The 25,806-nt window shown below is 35.6% G+C and overlaps 3 protein-coding genes across 5 annotated transcripts; 1 reads left to right on the top strand and 2 right to left on the bottom strand.

The window, feature by feature from the left end:
- The first annotated feature begins 1,714 nt into the window (after positions 1-1,714).
- Positions 1,715-4,061, top strand: LOC111379994 (calcium uniporter protein 6, mitochondrial-like). Its single transcript, XM_023003446.1, has 2 exons — positions 1,715-2,314; positions 3,281-4,061. The coding sequence occupies exons 1-2, from the start codon at positions 1,904-1,906 to the stop codon at positions 3,764-3,766; spliced, it is 897 nt and encodes a 298-aa protein (XP_022859214.1). The 5' UTR covers positions 1,715-1,903; the 3' UTR covers positions 3,767-4,061.
- Positions 4,062-4,294: 233 nt separating this feature from the next.
- Positions 4,295-15,434, bottom strand: LOC111379993 (ATP-dependent DNA helicase RecQ-like). Its single transcript, XM_023003445.1, has 20 exons — positions 15,324-15,434; positions 15,119-15,231; positions 14,939-15,014; positions 14,685-14,827; positions 14,181-14,267; positions 12,986-13,069; positions 12,283-12,490; positions 12,012-12,097; positions 11,607-11,838; positions 11,343-11,466; positions 10,227-10,363; positions 9,791-9,899; positions 8,916-8,958; positions 7,462-7,630; positions 7,137-7,207; positions 6,687-6,780; positions 5,445-5,654; positions 5,158-5,364; positions 4,555-4,896; positions 4,295-4,471 (listed from the first exon to the last, which is right to left on the bottom strand). Exons 1-20 carry the CDS (start codon positions 15,339-15,341, stop codon positions 4,346-4,348), a joined length of 2,679 nt encoding a protein of 892 aa, XP_022859213.1. The 5' UTR covers positions 15,342-15,434; the 3' UTR covers positions 4,295-4,345.
- A 967-nt stretch (positions 15,435-16,401) lies between these two features.
- Positions 16,402-19,842, bottom strand: LOC111379986 (bifunctional bis(5'-adenosyl)-triphosphatase/adenylylsulfatase FHIT-like). 3 transcript variants are annotated; one of them, XM_023003435.1, is made up of 5 exons: positions 19,711-19,842; positions 19,497-19,605; positions 17,420-17,484; positions 16,967-17,065; positions 16,402-16,883 (listed from the first exon to the last, which is right to left on the bottom strand). In XM_023003435.1, the coding sequence occupies exons 1-5, from the start codon at positions 19,825-19,827 to the stop codon at positions 16,767-16,769; spliced, it is 507 nt and encodes a 168-aa protein (XP_022859203.1). In that variant the 5' UTR covers positions 19,828-19,842; the 3' UTR covers positions 16,402-16,766. The 3 variants fall into 3 exon arrangements, with proteins under 3 accessions (XP_022859203.1, XP_022859204.1, XP_022859205.1); XM_023003436.1 differs by lacking the exons at positions 19,497-19,605; positions 19,711-19,842 and adding an exon at positions 19,081-19,275 and having other exon boundaries at positions 17,420-17,566; XM_023003437.1 differs by lacking the exons at positions 19,497-19,605; positions 19,711-19,842 and adding an exon at positions 19,083-19,275.
- Between the last annotated feature and the right edge of the window lie 5,964 nt (positions 19,843-25,806).

Genomic DNA, 25,806 nt, shown 5'->3' with positions numbered 1-25,806 from the left:
ATTTTGTAGGGTTGAAAATGGGTGGAATAGTATTTTTTTTTGAAAAATGAGTAGTTGAAAAAGAAGGAAATTTTTTTGATTTACGTGTAATATTAATGAAAGATTGTGTGGTTGAAAATATGAGAGAAAAATGTAATGTAATGTAATTGAAATTAATGGGGGCCAAACGGTGAATGTTGTGTTTGTTTGACACGTCTTTTTATCATGCAGTGTTCATGAACCTAATGGTTGGATTTGGCAAAGTAGAGTTTAGATTCAATTTAGTTCTGTTATGACATAGTTGCGTAAGAATATTGACATCGAAAGATTGTGTGGTTGAAAATATGAGAGAAAAATATAATGTAATGTAATAGAATTTAATGGGGGCCAAACGATGAATGTTGTGTTTGTTTGGCACGTCTTTTTATCATGCAGTTTTCATGAACCTAATGGTCAGATTTGGCAAAGCAGAGTTTAGATTCAATTTAGTTCTGCTATGACATAGTCACGTGAGAATACCAACATTGAAATATATTAATATTACTGTACGGATTGTCGGATGTATGATGCCTAATTATGATTTACACTTTTCACGATCACAAATTCACCTTCGCAAAAAGGTCGATGGGTGTAGGGAATAGCCCACGAGCCAAAAAAAAAATTAGATATATTTATAGTGATGCCATTGGAAGTTCACTCGCGTATTGGTTCGACCTAGCTTGATGCTAAATGTAGCAATAAAATTTGCAATTTAACTGCTGAAATTTAGTTAACCCAATAAGATTTAGATAGGTGTTGGCTGACCAGAAGTGTAATTTTGTCGTAGGCGAATTATTGATTTATCTATAGAATTCTATTCGATTATTCATTTAATGTAATATTTTACCTATTAGTCAATCTATAGAGATCAATAGGCTATGAATCACCCAATGAAATAGACGTTCTTGAGATGAGGGTAAATTAATGCTTATAGCCAACGCTACGAGATTGAACGGATGAAATTAATTTGAAATAAATGGCATGTTGAAAATATTAATTTTCACCAAAAGAAATGTGTTGTGAACATCACTAAAGACATGAATTTGATGCTAGGCATGTCTATAGTGAATTAGGTAATATAGAGAAAGTGAAAAATTGAAAAAGAATTTTCGAAGCAACAAAAAATTAGGCAAGGTGGGGACCCACATCGCATTTGGTTAAGAGATGAGGAAGAACATAATAAAAAAGGTTCAGAGCGTTTTAAGAAGAAAAAATAGTTTGGGATCTTTTAATTTTCTTGACGTGTATAACTATAAAACAAACACTATAATTTATGCTTTCAAGTGGGGACAATTGTTAGATTATGGAGAATTGTGTAGAAATAATTATCTTCCGTGATTGAGAGGTCAAAATAAATTTAGAATTTAACAATTGTGTTGAAAAAAAAAAAAAAAAAAAAAAAAAAAAAAAAAGAAAAAGGAAAGGGTGAAAATAAAAAGTGGTCCTTTGTCGGCTCGAATCACAAGGCGGGGTTTACCTAGTGCGCACTTTCGGGTAGCGGCTGCGGGTTCCCTTGTCAACAAAAAATATAAGATTTGAAAAATAATATTAATAGTCGAGAAATAAAATAATATAAGGGGGGGGGGGGGGGGAGGGTTTTGGGAATATTATTCCAATCAAATTATTCTAAAAATAATAAATTAATGAAGTAATTGTTGAATTTCTTTCTCCATGTCCAAATTTCCTTAATATTAACAGAAACGGTCTAAACGGACCGTTATTCTCGTAATGCTAATCTGTTTTCCCTTCTTTACCATTTCCTTCAAATGTCAGTTTTACGATTTCTTCCATTTCTCATTAATGGTTGACGACACAATATAGTAATACAAACTAGCTCATATTTTATGTAATTTCAGAAAAAAACTGAAAACAATTGATTGTAAATATGTGGAGGATTTCATTTAATCTGTTGAAACGGGGATTTAAGCCAGCGGCTCGCGCTAGGCCGAGCTGTAGGCTGATTCCTTTTCCAGGATTGATGGGCCTATCGTCTTATTTCAGCTCCTCCGTTAACGAAGGCGCCGGAAGTTTGGACAGTAATAGTGGTAACGGAAATGGGAATGAGATGACTTATGCGGAGGCGAAGAGGCTGATGAGGCTGGTGAACGTGGAGGATTTGAAGGAGAAACTGGGTATGGAGGAGAAGGAGGTGATTGGGTATTCTGAGCTTTTACAGGCCTGTGAGAGTATAGGCGTCGCCAAGTCCGCCGTGGAGGCCGCCGCCTTTGCTCGAGTTCTTGATGAGGCCGGCGTCGTTTTGCTCTTCCGGGACAAAGTGTATCTACACCCTGATAAGGTTAAATAATTATATCTATACTATATCTGTGTGTGTTCATTATGTGTTTTAATACCGCTTTGGGATTTGATTTAGAAATAAAGTTGTGGTTCCAAAAGGGATTCTTGGGGTATGTATGATACTGCTTTACTGGTGGGGTTGAGGAAGATAAAAAGATTTATTCTGTTCCCATAAGAAAAAGGGAGATTGAATATTACAAAAAGATGATGGAGAAACCACTGTATCTAAACAATCTGTTTGATATGAAACTAATTCCAACAGTGGGGTCAAATCAATGTTAAATTCTTGGATTTAAAATGAAATGTAAAAGTACAGATTTGAGTTTCTTTACCATGACCTCTAAGTTGGGGATTTTGAAGAAAAGAACATACAGTTTAGACTGATCATGAAACGCGTCGTGGATTTCTCATATAGTTGTGTTTCTCGTGTCCTCAATTGTCCAGTTCCTTGGCTCGCTAGCTTGCTTATTGAAATTGTGGTTTTAAGTGAAATGGAATTCAAAACTTGATCGATTTTGGTTGGATCATAAATCCCATATATTGAGTTCTTATCCTTTAATTTTATGGTTTGAAACATTGGATTTGATTCATAATGATCTATAACTTTTTGCTATAAGAAACAGGTTGAAAGAGAGTTAGATCGCCATGACTAATATCTAGTTTATCGATTAGTAATTTGTGTTTGAAATCATCTTAATTAAATTTGGCTTAGATGTTAAGATCTCCGACCCTGTGCTGCCAAACTTAGCATGATTTGGTTGTCAATGGTTTTCATAGAAGTTGGTATTTTTTTTTTTTTTCCTTTTTGTTTCTCTGTCTGCTTTTGCTTTCGGTTCTTTGTATCATGCATTTGCTGATGGTATGATATTGTTTGCATTAAAGAGGCATTTTAGTACGATATCAGAAGCTTCACAATGTACTCTCTTGGAGTCGAACTATGTAATTTCTCGTTGGTTTTCTTGTTCAGGTGGTTGATCTTGTTAGAAGGGCAGTTCCCCTTGCGCTTTTATCTGAAGATGATCAAAGCAAGGACGAGCTTAAGAAGTTGCAAGTAAAAAAGGAAGAAATTGACATGCTAGCTCACAAGCAAGTCCGTCGCATTTTGTGGACCGGACTTGGTCTTTCCGTGGTACAAGTCGGGCTTTTCTTTCGTCTGACTTTTTGGGAATTTTCTTGGGATGTTATGGAGCCAATCGCATTTTTCACAACGACAACTGGAATAGTAATAGGCTATGCTTACTTCTTAGTCACTTCAAAAGATCCTTCTTACCAAGACTTGCTAAAGAGGCTATTCCTATCTAGGCAAAGGAAACTCATCAAGAAACATAATTTTGACATTCAGAGGTTTGTGAAGTTGCAAAAGAAATGCAAATTACCTCCAGAGACTTGTGCCTCCTTCAAAAGGCGGGTTGGGGTAGAAGTGGATCCGGAGGATCTTTTACATGGCCATTGACCTAACTTTTGATTATATTTTGTTTCACAATTTACCAAAAGCTCCTATTTTCTGTGGAGCAAAGGGAACTTATGTTAAAGTTGTTACTGGCTTCTGGGTCTTGACTTTGATGGTTAGATTTTCAACTAACTTCTTTTTGATAGAGAGATCTTGGTAAGGAGTAATTTGCTTAAGCTTCTAACAGTTGGCGGTCATGTAAAATTTTGTAGTTCATAGTTTTTAATCATAATATGGGCTCTGTTAGTGTCTTCAGCAATTTCCTATCTTTTATTAGAATATAAATCTTGATTCCTTGTGGCATTCTTCCTAAAAGCTCATTAGATATAGAATTGAACCATGCAAGTGTCCTTAACTTCGAGCTTTTTAGCTTGCCATCTTTTCGATCTGAGAACTAAGCTTCGAGTGAGATATTGCTGGTTGAATTTTACACTTGAGTCAGAGCTCAAAACGTGTTAATGCTTGCTCGAATCCTTTGCTTCCTTAGGTTCCATTCGAGATATATACGTGTATTATATGCAAGAAGGCCTCTCATGACATTCATCGAGATGTTTACAGAAGAAGCGTCGTGCATCCATAGCATTACATAAGTCTATACAGATTGTTCTTTCTAAAAATTAAAAACTCACCCTCCAGATTATTTAGCAGATCAACTATTGCCTCTTCCTTTGATCCACTGAAGTGTTCCAAGAGATCAGATAGTGAAACCTGCACATTTTTGCCATTACCTTCTCGAGCTAGAATATAATAATGCTGTTACGATATATTGAATGTAGAGGTTCAACACTTACCCCATCGTCAAAATTCTCAAGCCAGCGTAATATAGAACTTTCCGATGCCTCGACCGTAGCAGATCGTTCTACTTGTGGCCCATCAACTTTTTGGCGTTTCCGAGATTTCGGTGAACCATCAGTACCAAATGGCAGCCGTTCTGCGTTTGCACTCCCAATGAGATCAGAAATTGTGGCTTTAGATTTCCTTGGGGAACTACCACCATTTGCATTGTCCACAAGTGATTCATGATTGGGTCGACCCTCTACTCCACCGCCGTGATGATGGCCAGATGATATACCTTCAACCGATATTCCCATCTCTTGCACCAGCAAGTAGGCCTTGATCTGGCTATAAGTTACCTAGTTTTATAAACAGCAGAATTATCAAATATCATCACAACACATGGAATCTTAGTTCATTTCATTCCTTGCATCATAGAACGCATGACCCACAACTATAATATTCTACAAATTTCGGTACGCTTGACTGCATTTTAACTTACTTTTTCTTTAGAAGTAATGTTATTCCACCTTACTAAACATGCTATGATAATATCAATGCTTAATAAAAGGTTTAGTTCCGAATGCATTTATATAAAATATTTAATTCATAAAGCTTACTTCTTCTGGTAATTCAGTTTTGATAGGCTTTAGCTTCTCTTTGCCAACTTTTGACACAACATCCTGAATATTCGTAAATAGCTGCCGCGTCAATCCAATGTCCTCACAGAATCTGGTCCAATCAATTGGGCATCCCTCTCTTGCAGCTTCAAGAAGATAATCTATCACAGTTTGTTCTTTTATTGGAGCTGCTCGACCGGGGAAATTCTACAAAGCAGAAATTAAAACAGAAGTCCACGCTAAAATCTAGGCATAACTTAATTACAAGCAACCGTGTCAAGACATACGGCAATTTTATGGAATGTAAGGCCATCTTCTTGCCACATTCTCCAAGCTTCAAACTTTGCCGGCAATAACTTCTTGTTGTTCGGTACAGTGGAAACCTTTCTTGGCGTAGGAGTTTGTGTATTTGGCTCCCCATCCAAAGCAAGATTCAATTCTTTTGATAAATGCTGAATGCTTTGTAGCAAACAATCTCCATGTGTAATTAGAAAGTGCTACGACACATTATCAAAGCTAACAAATCAGATATAATACGCATACAAACATCCAACCAGATAATAAAGATACAATATGATCAAGAGTCTTAATCTGATGCATTCCCTTCTATTTTTATCTCAAGTTGTAGTTATGTCTAAAAAACAATGGTTTCTTCAGTTTTAAAGCAATCAATGAGTAAATATTGCAACAAATATTTGAGCAAATATAACCGACGCAAAAATGTTTGCGGATAAATCCTGTAGGTCCAACAAGAAGAGGATGAAGAAAATGCTGACGAGTTTCTGTGGCTAATTTAGAAGTTAAATCAAGCTTTACAGCAGCCCTCTAACCGATCTGATCCTGAAACCCAACCATCATTTGAAAATTTTGAAAGATCTTCAAGATTATTCTGTTTAGAATGAAGTTCTGGTACTGACAGCAAACAATGTAATTTTTTTTTTTTTCCTTTTCAAGTTTTGAAGAAGATGCATTATTGCAAGAACAGTATGGAGTTGTCTTACTATGACTTCACCATAGTTCAACGGAGAAAGAGGAGCATCTTCCAACTAATCCGAGTGAGGTAAGTGGTAACTCATATCAGAGATGTCAACTTCAATTTCAATTCANGGAGAAAGAGGAGCATCTTCCAACTAATCCGAGTGAGGTAAGTGGTAACTCATATCAGAGATGTCAACTTCAATTTCAATTCAATTATAATTTTCCTTCATATAGAGACAAGATATTATGTCCCTCTCCATCACATGCTTCGATACTAGGGCTTATTTATAACATCCAATAATGGAAGATGCAATGGCACTCCAATGACGCATTAAAACTATTCCTCTGAGATTTTATGTATAAGAGGGCTAGAACAACACAAACATTTGTAAAATCCAAATGTGATAATTGTATACAGAGAAAATGCAAAATGTAGTAATTATAAGGAAAAACCCCAAATTGAAATGTACAGGTGAGCAAATTCCAAGCATGTGTAAGATCCCGTCCACCTAAACTATAGTGGAACAAGAAACATGGCCATTAAGGTATACCTGGTTCACACCATCTATATTTGCTAGCCTTGCTCGAGTTGATGGCCTTGTCAATGCTATCCTTTTTAATGTTAGATCACCGCATATTGCATATCTGCATGCTAAAATAGATCAATAGACAGTGTTGCATTCCTCAAAGTACAGTTGTATAGTGTAATCATACAGGCAGCTTGCCATTAGAATATACTCCTGTGACACTATTGTCCCAGGTCGACTACATTTTGAGGTGAAATAATCTTGCTACACTTAAATTTAAGAAATAACACTTGACGATTAGCATGCCGTATACTGTATTAACAAATTTTCAAGTGTTCATCTGAAAAATATCATGTCAAGATTAATTGCACTTCAAAAAGGTGGTGGAATTGACCCAAAATTACCAATATGATAAAGTATCGTGTGACACAGGAAGTAGCACTGTAGCAGCTCAAGAACAATGAGAAAACTCACGGAGCAGTTCCAGTTTTTTTGGCTATCTTCATTCTCTCCTCTACGAGCATTTTATAGAACTGTGCCTCTTCCTGAACTTGTAAATGATGGAGACGAGCATAAAAATCAAATCATTACAGGTTCTGGTCAAAGTTAAATTGTTGAAGATGAAAAAAGAAGCATCTGGAGGTAAAACTTTAAAAAGAAGTGCAAGGCATCATAGGGGGAAAAAATAATAATAAATAGACACAGGAAGTGAAAAGACAATCAAATATGAGAAAGGTAAAAAATTTTGTCCTACTCAAAATCACATGCAGAAGATGCTAAGGATGGTAGAAAAGCCCACCTGGCACAACCCCTCAAATTTAATAGGAGCCAAACCATCAACTCCAGCCTCACCAACTATATCTGTGCCTTTCATATCACCAACCATTTCTGTAGGCGATGGAAGATATAATGGAGGCTGATGATCAGGAGTGCAAGAGTTCAAAAAGTCCACTCCTTTTGGTCCGACCCTGAAGCATGAAAGGAAAATCACAATAAGATATTTAGGGCCAGTTTGATGGCCTTTAAAATTTTAAATTGTTTGCTACAATATCATTCTCCAACACACATTCACATAATGAAATAATCTACACACAAACCAATAAAGTTTATTTATTTTTTAACCACACATTCTCCAACACATACTATTCAAAACTCTTTATTTTGTCAAATAATGGGTGACAAACAGGGGCTTATTTACAGTATAATCTTATTATATTGGCTGCAAAAGAGAATGTCCAATATTGATATTTTATTAGAATTCACTAAAAGCATAGTTTTTGGCTTACCCATATCAGTTTATTTACCAAATGAGTTTCTGATTTACGCAAATTCATAATTTGTATCCTGCAGTAAATCTTGCATCTCCTTATTTGAGATGTCACAATTTATCTCTTTTGAATATTCACTTTCAATCAACGATGATTGCGGTCGACGTTTCGGCAAAGTTTGTTATGGTGGAGAGAGAGAAAGTGTGTCCGAACACAGACCCGCATTTCAATCTGAGAAAGAAAGAGAGTCTCTCCCTAAAGTCTCATCCCACGGGCACATCTTGACTATGAAAAGCAGACGAAGCAAGAAGAGTGCCGGATCATCCGGGCACAGAAACTCAACCGCTTTCGTCAAAAGAAAAAAGGGTTGGTCCAACCAAGAAAGGCATGGGAGTTAATATTTAGGACAAACACGAGCCTTTGGTGCCAATTGTTCATGAAGAGAACTAATGAACATGAACAAACGTTTTGAACTCATCACAAGCAACAATGAATAGACTTGCCATGTGAAAATCTACCCTTGCTCAGTTTATTGCAGGCATGATGGCAGATGACAGGCTGATAAGGAAAACAGATCTGGATACAGGAAGTGACAAATATCGTACATCTGGATGCCAGCCAGAAATTGGAAACTAAGTATTATGACAAAGTTCTTTGCTACATGCAACAATGATGTTGCATCCTTATGGAGGGTGTGATTTCAACTTGAATATAACAGGGATTACAGAAATTATGAGCAACTTATAAGCTTATGCAAAGAGTTCACATCCAGCCATTTAGCACAACTTTTGTACGTAGATTTAGGCCATATTGCAGGTTGCAAGCAGTGGGCTTGGAGACTACCATCAAGTCAAATGGGCTCCCGGATGATGAGTGACAGAATGGGAGTGTGTGAGACAGCGAAAAGTATATTTTTACAGCTCAAAACTCATAAACTAATCAGAGAAAGAAATCTACCTTAAACTAATCAGAGAAAGAAATCTACCTTACAGTTTTGTACACATCTCTGAAGGTCTCAATCAAATAATCTGCACAAAACACAAAAAAGCTATTAACCATCCACAATCACAGCATCTGGAAGAACACCCAAATAAAATTATTCTATCCATAGAATCAAAGAAATCGAGAAGGGAACAGTAATACAAAGTCACTGCTTCCTGACTGCACCCAAGTACAGAGCACAATAGAAGGATAAGACACATGACTAGCGCAAATTCCTTTCCTTAAAGACTTAAAATAAGCATTCGTATTCCTTTCTTTTAGAAGCAACAGTTTCTTAGGTTTGGTTTGGCATCATACACGCAATATTTCAGTTGTGCAGGTCAGCTGTAGATCCGATAAAATAGAGCAAGCTGCTGATATTCTTAGTGAGGTTAGACCAGAATTAGAAAAGGTAAAGTTTCAGTGCAATGTTTTGTGATCAAATAACATCAGTTAAGTGCACAAAATATTTATAAAAACAAAGTTCTTTCTTCAGCAATGTCTGTAAAAGATCAATGCCCAATAAATATTCATTAGTCTCCATTGATTTTGTCTATACTCCAAAACTGAAAGAGCTAACAACTGAATCTACTCTCAGACTACATTGAGAACACTTTTTCACTTCCACATGGTCGTGATTTAGCATAATGTTCAAGCTATTTAAAATACTGTGGGTCTCTCTATTGGAATTCATATTTGCTAAACCTCAGTGACCTGAATAATAAGAATACAATTATTCATCAACAGACAACAGTACAATGTGGTTCTGATTGATCCCTAGTTGGATGCAATATGGTGTTCACTTCACTCCTTCCTACTTAGTAAAGTAAAACATCAATAAACAGAGATCTGTTATACAAAAAGAGTACTCCCACATACCACGTGAAATCAACTGATCAGCTAGAGCTTTCCACCAATTTGCTGGCATCTCTTTTCCAAGGCCATGGAATGGAAGCTTATCAAACTGAGCGTCAATAATTTTCTTGGACTGTGACAAAATAAAAGGCGCTAGTGTAAATTTGCTATGACTAAATCACAAGATCAATGAATAGATTAAATAGTACACATAATGAGGGTATTAATTCCATTTTCCACAGCTGTCAAAATTTAGAACACAATACCGAAGCCACTTGTTCAAAAAAAAAAAAAGAAAAAAGAAAAAAGAGAGAAAAAACTCAATTCATCATTTCTAACAAACTTTTGTCTAGTCACCTACATAGCCTTATTACCATTGTTAAATTAACCTTCAACCTTGGGTCCCATACATGCCATGGAAGAATATCTATATACCATTAATTATCAAAGGGAAGCTTACTCGAGATCCACGAAGAACGTCTACTGGCAGATTGAGACCCCAATGACCTCCACATGCTTTAATGCAAGCCATTAAAAGAAATGCCTCTCGAGACATATCACTCTCATTCTTTGAGCTAGTGCAATTATCACAAGTTCCTGCACACATCACACATCCAGTTATTTTTAGTGTCAAGGTAATTCAAAAGATAATTTCTGGAATAATGTGACTCCAAAATTATAGCCAAAATTAAATATATATAACCTTAAAAAACCAAGGTCCAAAGACCAAAATCTCTTGCCTAATCTTTTCCTCTTCCTTTCATGTGTCTATTTAGGGTCATAAAAGTGAAGCATATAAAGAATTATTGTTGACTGAAAAACAAAAGCTTTTCTCCATGATAAATTCAGATAGGAGAAAATATCATCTCAATCTGTTGATGAATGAAAACAGATTTTCTTAGACCAATTTATCATGAAATGAAGGCAACCGGATGAAAGCAATGGCCAAAGCTTTGATTCAAGGGGCCAAAGATAAGCCAAAAATCATGGGTCTTGCTACTTCTATAACTTCTAATCCTAAAAGTTGGGGGATTGGGGGGGACCATAAAATATAAAAGCCAGAAGAGAAATTCCACTGTCTTCATAAGAAATGTCATCGCGTGTATACAAATATGAAATTTCCACTTGGTCAAATGTTAATGAGCAATATATAGCAATGCACCAAGATACTATTTGGCCAAAAGGGAACAAAACTCTGTCTATTAAATGGAATGATTGTAGACACCAAAAATGAGTTATAGTCCACCCAGTCATGTACATCGACATTTACAATGGATTATTATCTCTATGCCTTCATTTTTATCTTTTCTCATCCTTTCCTAATGATATCCCATGCATTCTTCATTTGCATTCTCGCATATTTTGTTTTCTCATCTCTTTCTTGGTCACTACTACTCTGTACCGAACCTAGAGCTGATTACCATAAATGCAATGTGCTTCATCCCACTCTATCTCGTCATCATAATTGTCAATAATTTAAATTTTAATTGCACCATTGTCAGGCTTTCTCAGCCAATCATAGTTCAGGAATTTTCTTGCTGCACTTGACAAGTGAAAGGCCAAATGTTACCCATACCACAATTGACAGAGCCGTATTTCTCTCCAAAGTACTCCAGAAGATACTTTCTTCTACAAGTTGTCAGCATACAATAGCGTTGTGCTGCCACAAATGACTCCATAATTGCTTTTCTTTGATCTGCCTGGTTGATCATACATTTACAAGACATTTAAGCAATATTGAAACAATCTAAAGAGATTAATAAATACTGGGAACTTCTACATAAAATCTTTAATATTAAACTCTAAGAAATTCAGCGAAAGGGAAAAAAAAGAAAAATACTGTGCGTGCTTCTGAACAGTAAAAATCGGCTTTCCCAAAGTCACTTCTTGCATAATACAGCCAGCAGGTTGAAGGAATGCCATCTCTACCACATCGTCCACTTTCCTGGTAATATGATTCCAGACTCTTTGGGCAGCCATAGTGTATCACATGTCTAATGTTAGGCTTGTCGATACCCATGCCAAATGCTATAGTTGCAACCATGACATAAAATTCATCTCTGATGAATGCCCTGAAATGCAACAAAATTTCTGTTGCCAGACTGAACAGATATACAGTAATTGCACCAAGAATAATGAAGAGCGCACACCATTTAATATCCTTTAACAAAACATACAAAGCCCTTGTTTGGTTTGGATAAAAATAAGATTTTTAGTAGATTTCAAATCTAGTGAGAAGTAAAACCTGTGAGACTCCTCACGCGCTTTATTGGACATTTGACCATGGTATATTCCAGCCTCAATTCCGTCCTCAAGAAGGAACTTGAAAATCTAAAGAATCATGATTTGAATAACTAAAGTCAAAACATATCATCATGAATACATGTTTTTCCGCATCATCTTTCTAGAAGACCATGACATACATGAAATGATTGGCATTTAGGTAAACATCCACATGCATGTTTACACATGAGAAACAAGAATATAGGGTTTACAAATCTAGAAGTGTGAATAACCTGTTCAGCATCTTTGACAGTTGTACAGTATACTATAGTTGAACTTCTGCTGTTCCTATATTTAGAAATCTCCTTCACAAGCTCATCCACAAAAGCTGAACTGCGATCGGAATATTTGACACCGTAGAAGAGATTTTGACGGTCAAATGAACCAATAGTTATGTGAGGATTTTTCATCTTCAGTGAATTTATAATGTCAATGCGAACCCTGCAAAAAACGAAGTCTCTTTATAGGCTCTACAAGACCAGATTTAACTAAAAGCAAAACCTCAGTGAAAAAGAAAATCTGAGCTGATAGATTATTGGATAAATTAAAACTATGACAGGAAAGATGATTCATGATTTACGAGTTTACACAGACTTCTGAACTGAACCAGCTTAAAATAAGGATAGAAAAATAGCATTCGGAACAGGAGATAGACGAAAAGGACCAAGAACTAGAAAATACTGTCATCATTATGTTAAACTGAGCCCACGATATGAGATGATTAAGACCGATGAAAAGTTTACATGTAGTGAAACATCAACTAATGTTGTGGATTTTTCTATAGATAAAGATTTTACAAAACCAAATGGCCAGAATTTGACTGAAATTCATAGTTCGCAGCCTCCTTCAACTGTGACAAATTATTTACCAGGTATAATGCTGTGGGCTACCAGAACTTACAATATGGAAAAACAATATCAAAATGCAAAAACCTACTTTTCAGTGGCAGTTGCCGTTAAGCCAACAAATGGAACATTTGGAAGAACATCCCGCAGCCTACCTAATTGTTTATACTCAACCCTACAAAAGAAATGGAACCTTAGAATGATGATAGAAGAAATATAGAGAAAATTATAAGGAATTATTTTAGTTGTACAACCGGGTTTTACAACTCCGGTTGACAACTTACTCACAGGGGAGGGATCCATGATATTTTTATCCAGTGTGGGCCCCCCTCCCATGTATGTGGTTGTCAATCGAGGTTGTCAACCTCGATTGTACAGTAGCATAACTGAATTATAAGACTAATAAGAACAATCAACGAGAGGAGGGCGGGAGCAGAAAGTGGCACAGACTTGAAAAACAAATTTCATTACAATTGAAGCGTCATTTGATGAATCCAACTCCTGAAGCTAAAAATGAAAGGCAGACAGATCTTAGTTGAGCCTTCATTTGAGAATTAGAAAATAACTTTTGATAGTGAGATCCATAATTTATTACGAGCAACAAGGTTCAATTGAAAATGATGGCAATCACTCGAAGATTTTGGGGGATAAAATCAAAGTCTCCTAACTGTAAGATATTTGAACCCACTCTGATAGTATCTCAAGCAACCAACTTGATTTCCATTCAATCATTCAGTTCAAAACTTCAAATTCCCATATTCCCTTTTCTTGCAAGTCAAGTAGAGCAACAGTGTCACTGATAAATATGAACAATGTGCCAATTGATAACACTCGAATAGATCTTTATTGACAAGTGATAGATAAAGTCATCACATACTAGATCCACACTGTCAATCTTTATTCATAATCAATGGAATCATTGTTCATGACCCATGATTCTAAGTTATCATCACTACATATTCCAATTCATATATTTCATGATTATCATTAATGTATAAAAGCTCACGTGATGAAAGTCTAGGATACATGAGAAATCTCATTCATTAAACGAACATAAAAACAACAGTAGCATCATGCAGCCACGTGTCATTGAACCAAAACTGGTTTCTCAAGATACATGGCCAGTACAAATGTGTAATTACCCTGGTTTTGATTTCAGATCAATTAAAACTTCAAGTTTCAATCTTTATTTTTCTTCACATCGTGGTGTCTTTGCAGTAATCAAGCCAAATGGCTCTAAATATTAAGAAACTGATCATGGATCGTTATACTAGTGAAGAACCAACCTGAAATCATGACCCCACTCTGAAATGCAATGTGCTTCATCAACAGCCAGGAGACATATTCCTGAAATTAGCAGTCTGGACCAGAAACTGCAGTACCACTTTATATCACTCAGGAGAATAAATTTATCACAATTAAATGGAGGATTGCAAAAGTAATTGAAACTCTTAAACGGTAGAGGTAAATAAGGAAAAAAAGGAAGAGATGAAGTTTGGGAATTTCACTTTCACCATCATCATTTGCAACTATAATAAAAAGCGCAAAAACTTCACATGGTGATCTTCAGCTTAATGAACTAGAGTCCAAAAGATACCTTAATATTTTTTTAAAAAGAACAAGACAAACAAAGGAGACACGCATTATAAAATAAACCAAATATATTTGTATACATGTGCATTTCATAAGTAGAATAGCCTCAACGCCATTATTGCAGAGATGGTAAAACAAATTAACCAAGCTTAGGTCTTTTCATAAAAAATACATAGTATTTTCATTTTTCAGCTTACCTGGTTGTAAGAACGCAAGCCTTCTCTGGAGTCATGTACAGTATATTGTACTGGCCACTTTCAGCATTACTGTGAGCACTACGGTCAGTCTGAGCACTCGAGAGATACTCAGCTCTTATACCTCGTTGCTTCAATGCCATTACCTAAACATTATAACGAGCAGATAAAATTATTTTTTTAAATTTCTAGTAGATACGATTAAGTTTCATCCACTCAGCATGTTGGAATAAATACCAAGAAGATAAGAAATAAACCTGATCTTGCATCAAAGAAATAAGAGGGCTTATAACTACAGTTGTCTTTTTGGCAATCAATGGTGGTACCTGATAGCTTTGTTATTTATTCGAAAAATAGTTAATCAGAAGTATATTTTCTTGAATCAAGTAAGTGTATCAAGACATAATGCAAAAAACGGTAATAAAATTGAAGCTTACCACAAGGACTTGCCACTGCCAGTGGCCATAACCACCAAAGAATCTTTTCCATCTAAAATCTTCTCCACAATTTCTTTCTGGTACGGTCGAAATTTCGAAAACCCAAAATATTGCTGTACTAGAAAACGATAAAAAAGTTAAAAACGTTCGAGAAAAAACAAAAGAAGAAGAAATTTAAAGGTAAGAATGGAGGGAGAAAATGAACCTTGAGGATTGACTCCATTTCTGTGTTCGATTATCGGACTGGGTGATGGATCCGTGGAGAAGGAGAAGGAGAGTCGAATACTATGATATGAGGTAGAAGTAGTGATTTTCAATTGGAAATGCCGTAAATTTAGAGGGACGCGCGGATTGGTTTCCCGCCATACGATGCGGCCGGCGTTTATGCAAAATGTTTTTTTGACCCATAACTTCTTAAGAAGTATAAATAAGCCCCCGTTTGGGGTCCATTCTTTTTAAAAAGAGAGAATTTTGAATATTGTTTTAAGGGAATATGTGGTTAAAAAATTGGAAAAATTTTGAATTTACATGTGAAATATTTTATTGTATAAATATATGGTTGAATATGCTCTATAGAAGAAAGAGTTTAAAAATAATGGAAATCAAAGCCCCTGTTTGACCGAATTTTTTTTTTGGAAAGAATGAACTTTTGAATGGTAAAATTTGAAAGAATGTGTTGTTAAAAATTAAAGAAAAAATATAGATTTAAGTAAAGAATATTTTATTCTGAAAATGTGTAGTTTAAAATGAATTGGAAAAAAAAAATTTTATTTTAAAAGTATTTCAACAACACGTTCTTCAATAAAATAACATTATACGCAAATTCAAAACTTTTATTTAAAATTTTTTAACTACACATTTTTCATTAATACACTGTTAAAATTGCATTTTTTTCTCCCAAAACAGGGCTCAAAGGCTTAGAAAGTATCGATGTCAAATTAGGCCCGAAACCTTCCAACTCGACTCACATCCAGTCTTAATCAACTTAGATTAGCATATTCAAAAATTATAAAGAGCAAAATTATCATTATATTATTCTTAATTAAAATATTAAAAATAAATATAGAGAATTCAGAAAAAAGGATAAGAAAAAAATTGAAGAAATAAAATAAAATAAAAATCGTCTTATCCGCCAACCTCGCCACCATCACACTTCGGCCACCATTGCCACCACCACAGCAAAAATCAGGGAAAATTAGTGCTTTGGTCTGAACAACTGGGGTATTAGTTTCTTCTCATGTTAACTTTCATGCCTTGTTTGGTAAATTATATCACACAACATCATAAGAAAGAATTTCGTTCACTATTCTATCTAGTCATATCTAGTACAACCCAACAAACATGCCATGTCGTTACATTTCTTAGATGACTTAGGACTCATTTTACACAAGTTATACAAGAGGAACAAACAAACTAAATGGCATAAAATACAAAATATGTGGTCTTCCACATCCAAAAGAGCAGCAATTAAATCCTGTGTAATTTTACTGATCTTGTTCATCAAGAATAATTCCTTATTCTGGTGGAAAACTAGAAATTATACACACAGTAAACCATGAATATAAACTCTGACCATGTATATAACCTAAGAAAGCACACATGTCGTGAATTCAAATTCGGAATGTGAAACCACAACTTGATACAAAGCTTAGGTGAAAAGCTTTCTGTAGTTGGCTGCCTCTTCAGCCATCTCTTCTATGGTTCTGTCCTTCCTTTCTTCATCCAAATCAAGCTTTTGCTTAAGTTCCTTCTCCTTCTCTTTAATCTGTGAAATGTATCAACAGTAGGAAGAATATATTATTTCAGTTTAGAGTTAAGCCAACCTTCACAAGGATTGAAGTGTCTTACAGCATCATAAATCTCATCGTTTTTCTCAAAATCGCCTCTTTTGCGTGGGAGTATGTGAATGTGAACATGAGGAACAGTCTGTCCAGACTGAGGTCCATCCTGCGGTATCACTAAATGTCAGCAAGCTGGGGCTTCCAGGATCAAATGGAGTTAATTAAACAACAATGCCAGCTACCAAATGTAGAAATTCTTAGGTAATGCTAAATTGTAGGTCTTCTCCAAGAACAGAAAATGCAACAGAGGATTTGCCTTAGTTAAAAAAATTGCAGCATAAGCAAATCCTTTCTTATTTAAATCAAAAGATGTAATAAATCAAAAAGTCGAAGCTCAGAATGCATATTGGGCAGGAGGAGGATTTTTTTTCTCTCTTTTCATTTTGTTGCTTTTATGAAGAATATAGTTAGTCAACCATATTATATGATAAGTTTCTCTCCCGTATAGCATCACTCTTACTTGGATTGTAAATGTTAGTGAAGATGCCTTGTGATAGGACTCAAGCTGTAGGCCAACCTTCTGCGCTGTAAGCCATATATCACTAGTCTCATCAGCAGTGAGATCAACAAAGCGCTTAATTTCACGCCTTGGGCAGATAAGCACATGTACGTTGTGTCAAGTCAACCAAAGAAGTCAAAATGCAAGAGTAGATTGAGACTAACCAAAAGGCTTTCTTTTCTACCTCAATTTCCATTTTTCCTCCTTTTTTATGAAAGCTAAATAAAAGCCTGAAAAAGGAAGATACTCGAGCCAATATGGTTTAACTTGTCTCCTTTAAAAGCGCTATGGTAGCATCTCCACAGAATTTCTATAGGAATACATATACATATTATGTCATGATATGTCTCTTTCAGATAAAGGTGCAAGCTTAGCTTAAACCTGTTAATTTCATTTACAAGCAAATACACTTGCAAACCCCCCAATCACCAGTTAACAATATTAGAATGGCAGAATCAATCCCTTGCCAGGGCTTCAAGGCTTAAGGAATATCCGTATAATTAATTCTAAATGCATGCAACTTATCATTATTAAGTGGGAATACAAGAAAGCATCAATTTGATTTCTTATATTTAACCACATTAGCAGTTCCTTCTACCCCACTACTACCTTTGTAACTCCATAAAACAGTATATACGCTTGAGTAAATCATCACGCACTATTAAAATCGAAAACAAAAGGATATGACCTGCAAAGGAAAACAATTAACATAAGTTACAGAGTGGAAAACTTAAAGATGTTAAAACCAAAAATATACGTGGGCAAGGCCTTGTGCATTAAGCATCAAGTATCATCTCTTTTACTCAAAAAAAAATAAAATAAAATAAAAGGAGGGACAGATAATAATCCTAAAAGGAAACATCCACATGAGTGAAAATACGGATGTCAGTCACATTCTCCATAAGAAAGATTTTATTTTTTCCCCATCAAATACCTAATAAAATTATGAAGTGAAAATTTTAGTTTACAAGATCATGCCATCATGATGCCGATAAAATCTTTCTGCGTGAATCATTCACATTTGCATAACAAGTGAAAATCCTGTTCCAGCCACAGAATAAAACAACAAATGACACCAACTGAGGCGCTAATATGTTTATGTTATACTGTTCTCTCTATGTTAAATAGAAGTTTCTCTTACCTTAATCCATTGTCTACTGGCCTCATCTCAAAATTTTTGCGTCTATTCGGATTTCTCATTTAATTAATCATGCATCTAACTGAAAGACATGAAGGCCATATTAAGGTTTTCCCTTCTTTTTTGGGGATCAAGAATCCTATTGATGTACAGACATTGAATTTCTGCATTCAACTATTCAGTCAAATTACAATATTCTTCGAGTCAACCCCCCGTGCATTGCACAAGTTATATCTACAAAACTGTTCCGGAAACAGCATAAAACAACAAAACAAAACCCACTGAGGTGCTAACACACACACACACACACACATATGGATTGAGAGAAATGGTCTCCTAAGTTTATGGTATGTTCCAGGAATTAAATAATCCACCAACTAATTGATGTGCCATGAGATCGGTTGTTTACAAATCATTTCTATATGTATTTACATTCATGTAGCTCAATCACAAAAGAAACAAGAACTAGAAATGGGAATTACACACCAGGAACAACAGGTCTGAGATTGACCAGAGCATAAGAAAGTTGAGTAGAGTAAAACACTTGCTTTAAGTCGATCTTGTAGGGTCCAAACATATAGCTCTCCGAATCCATCTGGGCATCAATTTTTTTATTTTTAATCAAAACGTCAATAACATCCCTAATTACAGTACAACAAAGATATAGTTTGAGATATATTCTTCCTGAACAAAGACTTGCCTTGAGATGTTTAAAAAAAAAATTTTTTTTGACCCCACAGTTCAAATGGTCTGGGTCCGCCCCTGGTTCCAGGAATTAAATAATCCACCAACTAATTGATGTGCCATGTGATCGGTAGTTTACAAATCATTTCTATATGTATTTACATTCATGTAGCTCAATCACAAAAGAAACAAGAACTAGAAATGGGAATTACACACCAGGAACAACAGGTCTGAGATTGACCAGAGCATAAGAAAGTTGAGTAGAGTAAAACACTTGCTTTAAGTCGATCTTGTAGGGTCCAAACATATAGCTCTCCGAATCCATCTGGGCATCAATTTTTTTATTTTTAATCAAAACGTCAATAACATCCCTAATTACAGTACAACAAAGATATAGTTTGAGATATATTCTTCCTGAAAAAAGACTTGCCTTGGGAGATGTTTGAGTGAAAGAAGAGGAGGCTCTGGCAAAGGAATGAAGCCGGTATCTGGAGGGTTGAATAAACGGTCCAAGAAGCATTTGCGGAGAAGACAGTAGCTTTAACATCAGTGCTTCTAAAAGTCAACCAGCTGAAACTAAAAATAAGTAAAATTCAACCTTGATTCCAATTTTTCTCAAAATAAATTTTTTTTATCTTCTTTTCAATTATATATTTTTTATTAAAATAATATTACACATAAATTTAAAAAAATTTATCTACACATTTTTCATCAATCTATTATTTTAAAATTCATTTTTCCTTGAGTGTCAAATAGCCTCTTAATTTGAAAATCAAAGAAAATCTTTGAAAAATTTATAAATAATTTTCAATTTTTTTATATAATGAGGTTTGACATGTGTAGTTCAATGTTCAAATTAAGCCTCTTTTCACCCCCATTATTTCAAAATATAATTTTTTTCCTCATATTTTTAACTACACAATCTTTCATAAAATAATATTACATAAAAATCTAAATATTTTCTTTCTTTTTAAACTACACATTCTCCCCCAACAAAAATATTATTCCAAAAATAAAAAAATTTCTCTGGTATTTAGCACAAAACGTTTTTAATTTTCAATATTATTGTGCAAAACATCTTTACTTTTCATTTTTTTGACATTATCATTCTTATTTTCTCCTTTCATTACGAAAAATTTTATTTTCATTCAATTTTCTCAATAAAAAATGAACAATGACAAATATACCCTTCTATTTTTTTTTCAGTTTTTGTATTTAATTATTCATTTGAAAATTATTTGTACTTTTAAAAATAAAAATTAGGAGTATAATTGCAATTTATTCTTTATTTTTCTATTCTTTAAATGAGATCGTATATTCATCATTTTACAACTTTTAATTGAAAAAGTTGATGAAAATGATGATTTTCGCAATGAAGTGTGAAAATAAGAATGAAAATGTCCAAAAAAGGTAGCGATGTGTTGAAAATGGATGAAAATGACCATTTTAGCAATGTAATGTGAAAATAGGGGTGAAAATGTCAAAAAATGAAAGATAAAAACATTCTGCACGATAACACTTAAAGATAATGACGTCTTGTGCTAATTACCCTCATCTTAGCATCAAAAGCATGTTGCTTGCTTCAATTGCTTTTATAGACTCAATTGTTCATATCTTGGTATATTGTAACCTCGTTTCATTTGTGCTTCACGGCTGCCTTAGTGAGTGAATTTGTCATTTTTAATTTAAAAAAAAAGTATAATTTTTATAATCTGGTAAATCTGTAAGTAATTTTATGTTTGAGAAAATAACATGTTATTCTTGATCTAAAACTGCCAAGTGATATCTCCATTTGTTTAAGTCAAACTATCAATTTTAATTACACGTTCACAAGATCATCCACACTTTTATTTATACAGAAATGCTCTCTTGCTCATAATGGAAAGTCTTATCTTTCTTACTTGAAGAGAACCGTAGTTACGGTTCTCATATTTGGAGAGAATCGTAAGTCAAGTTCTCCTGCAACATTAGCAAATGGATAGTGTTATTCTACCACTATGGATAGGAGAACAATTTCGTTTATTTACATATCTCGTTTGACTTATTACTCATCTAGTTAAAAGGATTATAATGAAACCAAACACATACAAAAATCAAGATTTGTTATCTCTTTTATATAAATTGACATGTGTTTTGTGAATATTAAAATCAGATTTTTAGTAAATTTTGATAAAAAGAAATAATTGTTGTAGACGATAAGTTGTACAATGAAGAAATCGGATCAGGTAGGCCACTAGCAATCCTGTAGAACTTAAGAAAAATAGAATAAATGAAAATGACCATAAAAAGATCTTAAAAGGACGCCGGTGTGATGTCGGCCGAAGACCCTCTGACAGTCAAGTCAGTAAATCTTGTTGAAAGTTTGATAAATGCCAGATGGAAGAAAGAAGAAATGAATTAGAGTCCAGTGGATTCTGATACCTGAATGCTTGATCGACTGCAGAATTTATAGGAGTGGGGTAACCGTCTAGGAGGGATTGGCGGGGATTCTCCGAGATTACGTAATTGGTTGGAGCCAAATCTAATTCGATCTGTTCAGTTAAGATATCAGGTCTGTCTGTAGATAACTTTCACCAGATCTGGATAGATCGTAACGTGATCTATCTGGAAAATAGATTATTGGAGATTTCGAATTGACATGTAGGTCATGGATTGTGTATTCAGGTTGATTGTTATAATGAGTTGGGCCGATAATGGCGTGGTTGAATCGTATGTGGACCCTGTTCTATGGTTTGGGCCACTTGGGCTAATAAATTAATTTTTACCACTACAATTTGTCCCCTATTCTTTTATACGAGTTCTACTTGAATGGAAGAGTAATTCTAGTTCAGGGATGATCGGATCCTTGGTTGAGAGCGAATTCAAATCGTAGGACGGATCATTTAATTACATGGTGGTGTGTGAAAATCGTCCAGTCATTAAAAATATCATGGAGATTTCTAGTCATTTGTCCAGCCGTGCAATTTTTTAGCTTGCAAGTCGGATATTTGTCTTGTTCGACATGAGTCAATAGCTCTCATATGGCCCAGAGGCCAAGCGATAAATTTTTCTGAAAATTTATTGAATGGTACATTCATTATACAATATATATATATATATATATATTACAATGTTCACATAGCTCGAAAATCGTGCGAAATGATAAGGATCACCACTTTGTGGTGGTCTGAGCCGTGTGGTAAGATCAATTTAGTGGGATGCATGCAACAACTTGTGTCCATGTGCACGAGTTATATACCACTTGGCATTTTGCCGAATGGTTTTGTAGCAATAAAATTTTATTTATTTTTAGTCCATATAGGCCTTGCGATACGTACCCCTTGATTTTCTAGTTAGATTGATCGATGCATCCGATCGAAAAAGAAGATCGTTGATTCGTCTGGATCATGTCATACGCATTGCTTGTTTTGCCATTCCAAATGGTGAATATATCCACATGAAAGGAAAAGGTATTCGATCTATCTAGACCATGCCATATTTGTGGCTTGGTTTACTAGCCCAAAAGATCAACGCGCCCATTGGGAAGAAAATATATTTATCTGGCTAGATAATACGATGCGTTCTACACGATAAATTAGTTAGAAGGCCTCACGTTCATTTTTAAGGTTCGGCAAGTGTATTTTGTCGATGGTTCTGATCGCATTTATGAACTCGTTTACTCATCTCATTTAGAGTGTCGACTTCTATAATTTAAGGCCTCATGTCATCATTTTTCAAGTGACCTGAGTTCTCTTCAAGAAGCTTCTGAGATTCTAGTGAGTTTTTCTTTTCTATTCTTCAAGTTATTGTTTTGTTTTTGAATGTTCTTCAATCATTTTTCCAAGTTCTTTGGTGGTTGAGTATGTTTTGATTTGGTGTTTCTGGAGTTTGATCCATTGCGAAGTGAAGTTGCTAGTGAATAGTTGTTTTTGATGAACAATGCATTGGATTGATTTTTCTGACGCTCTGTACGGAATTTCGGCTGAAGCATGGCCGACTGGTGATATAAATAAGTTTGACAATCCGGGTGAAAACTCGTGGCTGGACGATTATATAGGTTCGGATTGTCCAGAAGGGCCAACATTGGCGGGGTTTGTAGGCGATCCGAGGATTCATTCCTCTCATGAGATTGTTCTAGAGAGTGTTGGTATCAGTAGTGGTTTGTCCAATCCAAGTCGTGATGATGACCAGCCTAGATATGATTGGCACGAGTAGAGCTATCCAAGCGGTAGTGATATCATGTTTAATAAAAACATATCGAGGAAGCTGAAAGAAAATTACTTGGTAAGAATCCAAGATGCCTATGATATTCCTGCATCAGTTAAACTTCGTCTACCATGATCGCACGAAAGGGTTTCATGGAATGTCCCAGGTTGGGTTTTTTTTTCTATGAGTTGCCATTTAAAGATGGCTTTCGATTTCCGATTCCCCGCGTGGTAACAATGATATTAGAGTATTTCAAGATTGCACCCAGCCAACTTATGCCTAACTCTTGGAGATTGCTTTTAGCACTTCAGGTCTTAATCGAGTGGCATGATATCTCATTTAGCATGCCAGAGCAACTTCATGGCTACTTTATCAGGGAGCACAATGGTGAAAAGGGCTATTTTTCCTTAAATGCAAGGAAAAATGTTGATCGATTGATAGTTGGCCTTTCTCTTGGGGATAAGGGCTGGAAAGGGTCTTATTTCTTGGTTTGGTCGGAGAGTTACCATTTTCCTTCAGCATGGTGGCTTGATAAGTTTTGCAGATCGTTTATTTTCAATACACTTTACTGATTTGAGGTTCTTATTTCATTTTCTTGCAAGTCTTCATAGCAACACGCGGCCAGTCGAAGGATTGTTCGTAAAAGAGCGCATTTTCAAGATCTTAGCGATACCTAAGGATCGGAGGGATTGCCAATTCCTTTTGTCTCCAAAAGTCCATTCTTCAAGCAGCTTGTGGGAGCACATTTCGACCGAACAAAGAGGTATTCCTTCCGATTTTTCAAGATATAAGATCCCTATTGTAATGGCAAAGAGAGGTATGGAAATTCTTGGCAGTAACCTTCTTATGATTGGCCCACTTAACTCAACCGACCGTGAGATTGCGGATCAACTTATGTCAAAAGTTGTACGATCTTTACTCGATGCTTTGGAAAGGAGAAGTCTAAAAAGGTTTCTTCTCATACGGTACTAGCTGACAACCCAGTTCCGTCCGATGGAGTTTCTAGCCAGACGGAGCTGCCCGATGCTCCTTTCCCTTGATCCGAAAACGCGATCGACTGGGGCCATTGTCGACAGATGATGACTCGATCCTACTTACCTTCCCATCGGACTCCTCCGTATTTTCTAACCCTAGGGTGGCTGCACTTGGTGAGGGACTTTTATTCCTTGAAGATCGAGTGCGTTATGAACAACTTGGTCCAGTTAAGGTAGTCGAAAACACGACGGCTCAGGCATTCCAGGAATACTATTTTTTTTTATACTTCTTTATGGATAACTCAATTGGTTGATTCTAGGTACTGCAAGGGGCTATCTTTCAGGAGAACAAAGCCGTTAGGCTTGGCTAGGAAGGTGCGCTCATTGCAGGATGCGAATACTTCATTGCGTGGGAAAATGAAAGTTTGAGGATAGAGAAGCAAGATGCTGATTTGGCTACTAGGAAGGCGCTGGATGAGCTAGGGGAGGTGGTTCGCTAGAAGCTTGCATTGGAGGAGAAACTTGCAAACTCGAAGAAATCTTCAGGGGATCAGATCACTTCTCTAGAAGACCGTTTGGAGAACTGCCAATTGGAAGTCGAGATAGCCACCCGGGCCTTTTTTATGAATGATTACAAGAAAGATAGGCACGTTAGCTGGGACGTAGATAAAGCTATTGCTGATTATGCGAAGTTGTGCCAGTTGCTTGGTATGTCGAATACATTAGAAGAGCGGCCCGAAGTTGGGGCTTCATCTGGTGATGGAATCGGGAATACCGATGATGGGCAGGTCAAGGTGCCTTTGGAAGCACGTTTTCCAAGTGTGCTTTTCGGCCATCATTTTCTTTCAAGCTTATGTATTAGTGTTTGTATGAGTCGTGTTTGAACTCATGTCTTTCCAAACTATATAATTTGTACACTTATTGGAGTTATGCACCTAACCGTCAAAAACTCGTGAAGTATCGAACATAGAATTTTATTTGTAATAGAAGCATGATCATAATATTGGAACAGAAATTGGACTTGTTTTCTCGTCATAAAAGATAAAGCAGACTTATCAAAGTACTTTTATAAAGGACTGGATCATACCAGTCCGTCTGATTTAGTAGGTAATTTTATTAGCTGCTCTGGAGACGGTTGAGTCTTCGTTTGGATCGGCCTCTCGGTTAGGGTAATGCTACCCTTGTCCAGCAATCTTGTGTTCTTATTCGTCCAAATGGCTTGAAGGCGACCACGTGGTCTTTTTCATCCAAATGACTCGATGAAATTTATATGCTTATTTCTCTTGACTCCAAAATAGCTTTCGATACCTGCATGAGATTTTCTTCCCCAAATTCAAGAATTCCCAAATCATTGGTGATGAGAAAAG

This window comes from Olea europaea, unplaced genomic scaffold (assembly GCF_002742605.1).
Source record: "Olea europaea var. sylvestris unplaced genomic scaffold, O_europaea_v1 scaffold2077, whole genome shotgun sequence".
NCBI lineage: Eukaryota > Viridiplantae > Streptophyta > Magnoliopsida > Lamiales > Oleaceae > Olea > Olea europaea.
The sequence above is the reverse complement of the archived record's forward strand: the minus strand, read 5'-3'. Positions and strand labels throughout refer to the sequence as shown.